At 41.3% G+C, this 9,165-nt stretch overlaps 1 protein-coding gene across 9 annotated transcripts in view; it reads left to right on the forward strand.

Annotated features, from left to right (window-relative positions):
• Nucleotides 1-9,165, forward strand: part of SMARCA2 (SWI/SNF related, matrix associated, actin dependent regulator of chromatin, subfamily a, member 2) — a 180,284-nt gene that overhangs the window by 165,945 nt on the left and 5,174 nt on the right. For all 9 annotated transcript variants that reach the window (XM_017496952.2, XM_037727292.1, XM_017496954.2 and 6 more), the window contains 3 exons: nucleotides 3,081-3,186; nucleotides 3,648-3,749; nucleotides 7,455-7,587. In XM_017496952.2, coding sequence (XP_017352441.1) covers nucleotides 3,081-3,186; nucleotides 3,648-3,749; nucleotides 7,455-7,587 — 341 coding nt within the window. The remainder of the gene's footprint in view (nucleotides 1-3,080; nucleotides 3,187-3,647; nucleotides 3,750-7,454; nucleotides 7,588-9,165) is intronic.

Raw genomic sequence — 9,165 nt, forward strand, 5'->3', positions numbered from 1 at the left:
CAGAACACCTTCTGTAAACAGCATGGTACAATTAGACCATTGTTCTGTACTTAGAAAGGAAAAAGGCAACTTTCTGGCCGTGGGTGCGGGGAAAGAAACCGCCACATTTGAAAAGGTGTATTAAAAAGACCTCACTGAGCTCAAGTGAGAGAAAGAGATGCCAAGAATTCAAAACTCTGTCAGACTTTTTCACTTCCTTGTTCACCTTTTTTTTTTACAACCTGTAATTTAGGAAAATAAATTACTGTAGCAAGTGTTTGTGCTACGCCAGTGTGTTCTATAGGTGATGTGGAAGCTAGGACCTATAGTGTGTGTTCTATAGGTGATGTACTGCCCGGGACCTCCTGACTTTCTCTGCTGAAGCTGGCCATCCAAGCCCTTGCTGCGGTAGGGAGACGGATGGGTTGATGTGTGTGAGATTCCCACCCTGTGGGGAGGAGAGAAATAATAACAGACTTGGCAGAATTAATTTCTGAGCAGTGAGGGGACTGAGAGCAAGTGTAGCTGATATTGAGGAGAATTTCCTCCATTTTTATGGACAATGGGTTCTTGATCCTGGGTGCATAATGAAATATTTGGAGAGGAGAAAAAAACACGGAGAACCTTCCAGCTATGAAGTGAGAGAGGGGTCAGGCCTGGAGACCTGGAATGGGTCATAAAGCGGGGATTGGCCATGAAAGGTCGGGGTACACAGGAGAGACTGGCCTGACGAGAAGGTTGGTGGTACCAGTTGGTTTTGTGGAGAGGGAGGACATATCCTGGAGGGCTTTGGAAGCCAGATTCTGAGATATTTTGATGATGAAAACAACATAGTCCAAGAAGTCTTCATGGAGAACTTCTGGCTCCTTCTCTTGCCCTTGTTCTTTATTCTTAGAAGTGGAAAAAAGAAAATGGCACAGGCGTATTAAGTCCAGTGAGCCTTTATTTTTTAAGCAGAACAAATGTGTGTGTTTATTTCTCATTTTACAGTATTGGCCCCAAGTCTGAGAGCATTCAGCTGTCTTCTTTAGGAGCATAGAGAACTCTGGACTTATCTCCTTATGGGGTTTAGAGTTTTTAGGACCTTAGTGAAGACAGAGATGTCATACCAAGATTGTTGTAGCCATTTTACCCCATTGAGCTTTGTTGCATTATTGGTCCAAACTGCTTATTTCCTATTTTACCAATAGCACAGTTGAATTTAAGAGTATGTCCATCACAGGTGTACAAAGCAAAGATGTGCTTGTAATCCATCAACAGAAAAATGACACCATCTGTTGGCAACGTAGAAAATGACACCATGAAGATGTCATTGAGGGAGGGTCACATGTTAAATCTGCAGTTACAAAGCGGTCTGACTTTTGGGTTGCTGCTAGGTTATAAAGAATGCTAGTTTTAAACAAGTTGCCCGTAGAAACCGAACAATTCATATCTACAAATTACACTTACCACATTTCATGTGCTCCTTTCCTAAAAGGTAAAATGTTTGGGTGTATAAATCTTAGAATGGTAGAAAAAAAACAGACCAGAAGGTGTGGCCCTGTGTTGAAGTTGATGGTAAATAAAATGGTTTTTGCCATATATTTTGTGGTATACGTAGGAGAAGTACAAATGCATTTCTCAGCCTGGAAGGGGTGTGCGGGGTAGGGGTGGTTGAGAGGGTGAGAGAACACCTTGGTTCTTGCCACAATGATCCAAGAATCCAATTCCCGAGTAAACTGCAGTCTCTTAAACCTTGTGTTCGCCCCTGATTTTCATATTTATGAGGCCCATATGTGCATTAAAAAAATAAAAACAGTGACCCAGTGTAGCAGAAAAACTAGCCCATCTTTGATAGAGGATTTTCGGTTAATTTATGCAGGCCCCTTTGCACTTCAGCATTTTTTCCCACTGGTTGCTAAGCAACCATTTGAGTTACTGCGCATGCCTTTTTTATGATAACTGTCATTATGATTACTTTTTAATTATACAACTGGGACTGTGGATTAAAACAGCATATTGTCACTCATGCTTTGCCACTGCCTTCTAGTATTCTCACGAGCTCCTAGAATCATCTTCTGAAATTTTCATGGCAGTGATTTATGATTATTTTCTGATATTTCTGGCTTCACAAAGGAAGTAGAGATGGCATCATAAGGGGAGTGAGATTTTTGTGAAAAATGACTATATCACACACCACAAGCTGTTATTGATCTGAGTAGGCCAAATCAGATATTGAGATCTTGAACCTAAATTATGAATTTCTTTGTTCCTTTAACCAAGTCTGTTTCCAACAGTGAGGGTAAAAGCTCGCACTGCTTTGTAGCCTGTGTTTCAAAATTACAAAAATGTTAAGCAATTGTTGCTATTAAACCTGCTTTCAAATAAACCTGCCATTTATTTGGGGGAGGGCACAGCACTATTCTCAGAAACGTGAAGCATCCACACTTGTGAAACATTTTTTTCACCTAAATTGCTCCACACACCCAGAAGGGCAGTTAGGCAAGATGAAGAGGTTCCTCTAGCAAGTAATAATAAAGGTGTGTGTGGTTTACAGTATGTAAAATACCCTAAAAGGAATAAGAGCAAGAAGATGGTCAGTCACTAGGTACATATGAAAGCTTTTCACTTGAGTTTCCAGAGTATACTCTAACATATTATTTTGAGTTACTTTCTGAATACAAGGTGAATTTGAGAACAAAGGAGTATGGAAATAAAGTATGGAAATAATAATTGGTAAATATGTGCGTGTATATGTGTATATGTATATGTGTGTATGTATACACACACACATTTAAAAATGAAATTTTTAGCTAACAAGGATACTTTAAATCTTTCTATCAAAATAAAGAGATGTATTTGCTCTGAAAGGGAAATCCACAGTGGACTTCCCATGTGTGTGACAGAAGTGGGGACCAAATTGCATTTTACTGTGATTTTGAAGTTAGCACAAGGGACATTCATCTCCAGTACAGTTGTGGGATTTTCCCTGATTTAAAGAGCTCCATATCTGTATGCATGGCATGTAATTTGCTTTGTTGACGTTTTCTGAAAGAAAAGTAAAATCTTTCCTGAGTAGTATTTGATGTGGCTTGTTTTTGTTTGTTTCACCCATCCTACAGTTCAGGGCGACAGCTCAGTGAAGTCTTCATTCAGTTACCTTCAAGGAAAGAATTGCCAGAATACTATGAATTAATTAGGAAGCCAGTGGATTTCAAAAAAATCAAGGTAGATATTTTGTTCTTTATTCTTCAACTTTATTCTTCAAGTAAATCAAGGAGCAGTGTAAATTCATTGAAATGGTTATGGTTGGAGTTGACTGCCACTGATGCCCACGCGGGGCTCGCCACAGGAAAAGTTGGGATGTTCTTGTGCTTTTCCATGAATATTACTTTATCACATTGAGAGCTCATGTTATATTACATTTTACTGCAGACCTTTTAGACTCCCAGCTCCTCCTGCCCCCACTATTGCTCTTATTTCCCATTTATGCTCCTCTTTGCAAAAAGGAATGATAGTGGGAGGGTGGATTTGGTGAATGGCGCCCCCTGGGGTTGTGCAGTCCCACATCCCTGGCAGGCCTTTATGCTGTGAAGACAAAGGGGAAAATCGGGCTTTGTTAACTAAGTAATGATTGCTGTATTTTCTTCTCCCTCTTTTTTTCTCCATTTTCTCCAAATTTCCATTAGGAAAGGATTCGTAACCACAAGTACCGGAGCCTGGGCGACCTGGAGAAGGATGTCATGCTTCTCTGTCACAACGCTCAGACGTTCAACCTGGAGGGATCCCAGGTCTGTCTTCTGTTGTCTAAATGTTCTTTTTAAGTAAAATATTTCGTTTTCTACCTTTTGAATCATTGCTAGTAGCAGAAGAAAAATAACTAAAAACCTGTGTTCCATACTACCTGTGATAGAGGCTTTGGCATTTTTAGATTACCTTTGTACCAGAGCTGTGCTAGCACCTACTCACACTTCCCTTCAAAGCCTAATTTCTTTTCTTTTTTTTTTTCTTTTTTGAGACAGAATTTCACTCTGTTGCCCAGGCTAGAGTGCAGTGGTGCAGTCTTGGCTCACTGCAACCTGCAGCTCCTGGGTAGCTGGAATTACAAGCACCCACTACCATGTCTGGCTAATTTTTGTATTTTTAGTAGAGATAGGGTTTGACCATGTCAGCAAGGCTGGTCTTGAACTCCTGACCTCAGGTGATCCACCCGACTTGCCCTCCCAAAGTGCTGGGATTATAGGCATGAGCCACCAAGCCCAGCCTCAAACCATATATTCTTTTTTTTTTTTTTTTTTTTGAGATGCAGTTTCACCCTTTCACCCAGGCTAGAGTGCAGTTGCACTATTTTGGCTCACTGCAACCTCTGCCACCCAGGTTCAAGTGATTCTCCTGCCCCAGCCTCCCGAGTAGCTGGATTACAGGCACCCACCATCATGCCTGGCTCATTTTTTGTATTTTTATTAGAGACCGGCTTTCACCGTGTTGGCCAGGCACTGCTCTTGAACTCCTGACCTCAGGTGATCCACCCACCTCAGCCTCCCAAGGTGCTGGGATCACAGGTGTGCGCCTGGCCTCAAAGCTTATACAGTAATTAGAGGAGGGATTGAGAAGATCACTGAGGGTAATATTGAAAGGCTGGCAGCACCATTTTTGCTTTTTTTCTTTTTGAGATTATATATTTGATTATATTTCCTTTATTTTTCTGATTGTACTCTTGCATCAGGAGGTGAAACTACTAGAATTTAAGACAAAACATATAGGAAACAAAAAACACTGTCTCTAATTGCTTTTTTCAAATCCTTTTTATCAGCCCAATTGCAATTCTCTTTACTCCCCTTCTCCATAGTAACAAGTCTAAGAGTATATAAATGAACTGAATTTATTAAAATAACCAAAGGGAGGGTACTTTCATTTTAATTACACCGCAATTACTGTCACCTTTTGTAGGAATTTTTTCTTATCTGTATTTCTGGCCTGATGCCTTCAAACCCATGAAGAAGAAAAAAAAAAAAAAAGATGTACCCCTCAACCAATGCGGTGCCAAACCACCATCAAATTCCCTAAGCCTGTTTCTTGCTCATACCCTTGTGCCTTCACATCCGTTTCAGTTATCAAACAGGAGAACATAGACATGCTCAGAATGTGCCTTGAACAGACTTAAACATTTACAAGTTAATAGCAGTAGTATCTTGACCAAAACAGGAGGTCTTGAAAGCAAGCCTTCTGTTACCCAAGACACTCTCCAAGGAAAGTTAAGCTGGAAGCCAGGACATAGAAAGTAAAAGAATCAGCAAAGAAGGTCTTGTGAATGACAGTTTATTTTAGTCTCTGGATAGATTTTTGGATTCTTTATGTCAATATGGCTTTATTATGATATGCATCCAGTCCTCTTTTCTACAACCTCTTTTCTGTTTTCACTCACTGTCGTCTCACAACTGAAATGAGGTGCTAAGTGGCCTCTTGACTGGTTTGTCCCCCAGGCCATCTGGACCCTAGTTTGTCTTTCTCTAGCCGCCTCTTCCCAAGCTTTGAGTTTCCCCTGCACTGTTTAGAATGAATTTCCTCCCTGTAAACTGCTTTCTGAAGTCTCACCTAAGTCTTTAGCTTCATCTACTACTCCTCAACCTAAACAGTCCATAGTCCATTCAGGCTGATACCATAGTCACCTGCTTCCCCAGTTACATTTCTTTTACTCTTTAAGGTCATTCTAGACTCACACGGTATTGTAAGATACAATACGGAGAGACATTCTGTATACCCTTTGCTTCTTCTCAAGATGGAAACATCTTGCAAAACAGGACAGTCTCTTTTGTTGTTGTTGTTGTTGTTGAGATGGAGTCTCACGCTGTTGCCCAGGCTGGAGTGCATTGGTGCAATCTCGGCTCATTGCAATCTCCACCTCCCGGGTTCAAGCAATTCTCCTCTCTGTCTCCTGAGTAGCTGGGATTAAGGCACGCACCACTATGCTCAGCTAATTTTTGTATTTTTTTAGTAGAGATAGGGTTTCACCATGTTGGCCAGGCTGGTCTTGAACTCCTGACCTCATGATCTGCCTGCCTCAGCTTCCAAAAGTGCTGGGATCACAGGTGAGCCACTGCGCCCAGCCCAGGACAGTGTTAACCAGGAAATTGACATCAATACAATCCCAGATGCATCTCTTTTATTCTTGCTTCCTCATCTTTCTCATTTGTTTTCCTTTTCTAAAAGCCCCTCTCCTTTCTCAGCACTGAAGGAATTCTTCTCACCTTTAAGATCTAGCTCAACTCTGATGCCTCTGACAAATTCTGTCGTGATGGTCCTATCCTGTGTGTCTCTCACAGGTCATTTATTCTGTTATGCTCATACTTGCTGCCTATATTGTGCACTTAGTGCATAGTGCCATTTGCTGAGTCACTTTTTTGAGTGTGTAGGATATGTTTCTAAAGACCAGGGGTTATTTTATTTTCCTTTAAATTTTTTAAAAATTGTGATGAAAGACCTAACAAAATTTATCATCGTTCTCATTTCTAAGTATGCAGTTCAGTAGTGTTAAGTATATTCACGTTGAGGGGCAACAGATCTTTAGAACTTTATCTTGCAAAACTGAAACTCTTATCTCCTCCTTTCCCCAGCCCCTGGCAACTTTCTGTTTTTATGAATTTGCCTATTTTAGATGCAGTATTTGTCTTTTTGTGACTGGCTTATGCACTTATGGACCTAGTATAATATCCTCCAGTTTAATCCATGTTATAGCGTGTGACAGGACTTCCTTCCTTTTTAAGACTGAATAATATTGTAACATGTATAGACCACACTTATCCACTCATTTGTTGATGGACCCTTGGGTTGCTTCTACCCCTTGGCTATAGGGAATGATGCTGCCAGGAACATGGGTGTCCCGATGTCTTTTCAAGACCCTCCTTTTGATTCTTTACCCAGAAGTGGGGCTGCCAGATCATAGAGGAGTTCTATTTTCCGTTTTTTGAGGAAAAGGACAATTTTTGAACTTATATCTTTCAGCACTTACCCAGGGCCACATGTGTATACACTAAAAATAAAGGTTTGATTGGATGAGTATTGGCTGCTACTAAGAAACTCAGTAACAAGGAATAGCCCCCACTTGCTAGGGGCTTTGCATTTTAAAGAAGATTGCTTTACCACAGTCTTACTGCAGTATTTGGCAGAACAATTCAAATAAGAAATGTGGTTTTTAAAAATACTATTTTTGATGTCAAATAGGAGGATGTTTTATCTACTGTTCTCCTCCAAGCATCCATACACTTGGAAATAATTCCAACTGCATTTGGACTTTCTCCTCTTTGAATGTGTATGTCTGTGTTTGGGCTTGGTGTTTTTGCTGTTGGGTTTTCATGTGAGGATAAAAGCTAATGGTGACATTTCTACCAAAATTCATGTAGAGTAAGCTGGTGTGTTGCAGAAGGAAGAGTTCACTGTCATGGTACATCTTAGGCCCTCAGCCTGTAGTTTTAACAGATGCTCCTTTGACCGTTCAGATCTATGAAGACTCCATCGTCTTACAGTCAGTGTTTAAGAGTGCCCGGCAGAAAATTGCCAAAGAGGAAGAGAGTGAGGATGAAAGCAATGAAGAGGAGGAAGAGGAAGATGAAGAAGAGTCAGAATCTGAAGGTAAGCCCAGACATTCGGGTCGTCTACGTCTTTGCCCATCTTACCTGCATAGCTGTCTCCACAGATGCTCACAAAAGAGACTTTAGAGTGGGGGAGATCTGGATTGGAGCCCTTAGTCCACTTTGTCCTTGCTGGGCAACCGTAGGCCATATACATCACCCTGCTCATGCTCAGTTTTCTCATCTGTAAAACTGAAGTCATAAAAAGCATGTGAAATGTTTAACACAGGCCGGGTTCATAGCAAACACTTATGTTTTATTTCTTTTATTTCTTTGTTTTTGAGATAGGATCTCCCACTGTCACCCAGGCTGGAGTGCAGTGGCGCCATCTCGGCTCATTGCAACCTCCGCCTCTCGGGTTCAAGTGATTGTCCTGCTACAGCCTTCTGAGTAACTGGGACTGCAGGCGCCTGCCACTATGCTCGCCTAATTTTTGTATTTTTAGTAGAGACGGGGTGTCACCGTGTTGGCAAGGCTGGTCTCGAACTCCTGACCTCAAGCGATCCACCCACCTTGGCCTCCCAAAGTGCTGGGATTACAGTCGTGAGCCATCACACCTGACCTGCAAACACTTTCTGAATATTAGCCTACTCAGGTTTTCTACCAACACTGCTGTAAATGCCACCTATCTTCTGTTCTTGAGCACAGTGGTTCTCAAACCTGGAGGGCTTGAAGAATATGCCAGGGTTTGATCCAGTAGCCTGTGGCAGGGCCTGAGAGTTTACATTTCTGGCAAATTCTGGGGGAACTGATGCAGCTGGGCCCAGGACCACACTTTGAGATTCCCAGCTTTAGAAAATAATTGTCAAACTGAGTTGGAACTGTGAATTTTGCAGATTTTTTATTTTTTTGCCAGGGGGAGAGAGGTGATGAAGGGGGTACTGATTCCTGTCTTTATTTAAAATTTTGATATTTTGTTTATCATGGACTTTGGGTCATTCACATTACGACCTCTCAGGATATTAGTTGATTACTGGATTTTGGTGCCCCCTTAAATTTTACACTCCAGGTGAGTGCTTCAGTTGTTTTGCCCTAGTTCCAGCCCTGACTGATAACCCAAATATTCCAAACGTTAAGGGTGCTGTCGTAAGTTGAAAATTTCTTCTTAGTAGGGCATGTCGACTGATAACTATAATCAGAGCACTTTGGGAAGCTGAGGCAGAAGGATACCTTGAGGCTAGGAGTTGAAGACCAGCCTAGATAACATAGCAAGAGCCTATCTCTACAAAATTTTTTTAAAAAAGAAATAGCCAAATATGGTGGCACATGCCTGTAGTCCCAGCTACTCAGAAAGCTGAGACTGCTGGAGGATTGCTTGGTCTAGGAGTTAAAGGCTGCAGTGAGCTATGATCATACCACTGCCCTCCAGTCTGGGTAAAAATAAACAAATATTTTAAAACATAAAATTTCTTCGTTATGTGTGTCTTCACCCTATACCTCCCAAAATAATAAATCCTAGTAGCTATGGTCTGCTATGTAAAACAGTAAAATGGTATAAGCTGGGCATGGTGGCTCATGCCTGTAATTCTGGCGCTTTGGAAGGCCAAGGCAGTTGGATCACTTTTTTTTTTTTTTTTTT

The sequence above is a fragment of the Cebus imitator genome, unplaced genomic scaffold (genome assembly GCF_001604975.1).
Source record: "Cebus imitator isolate Cc_AM_T3 unplaced genomic scaffold, Cebus_imitator-1.0 Scaffold227, whole genome shotgun sequence".
Taxonomy (NCBI): domain Eukaryota; kingdom Metazoa; phylum Chordata; class Mammalia; order Primates; family Cebidae; genus Cebus; species Cebus imitator.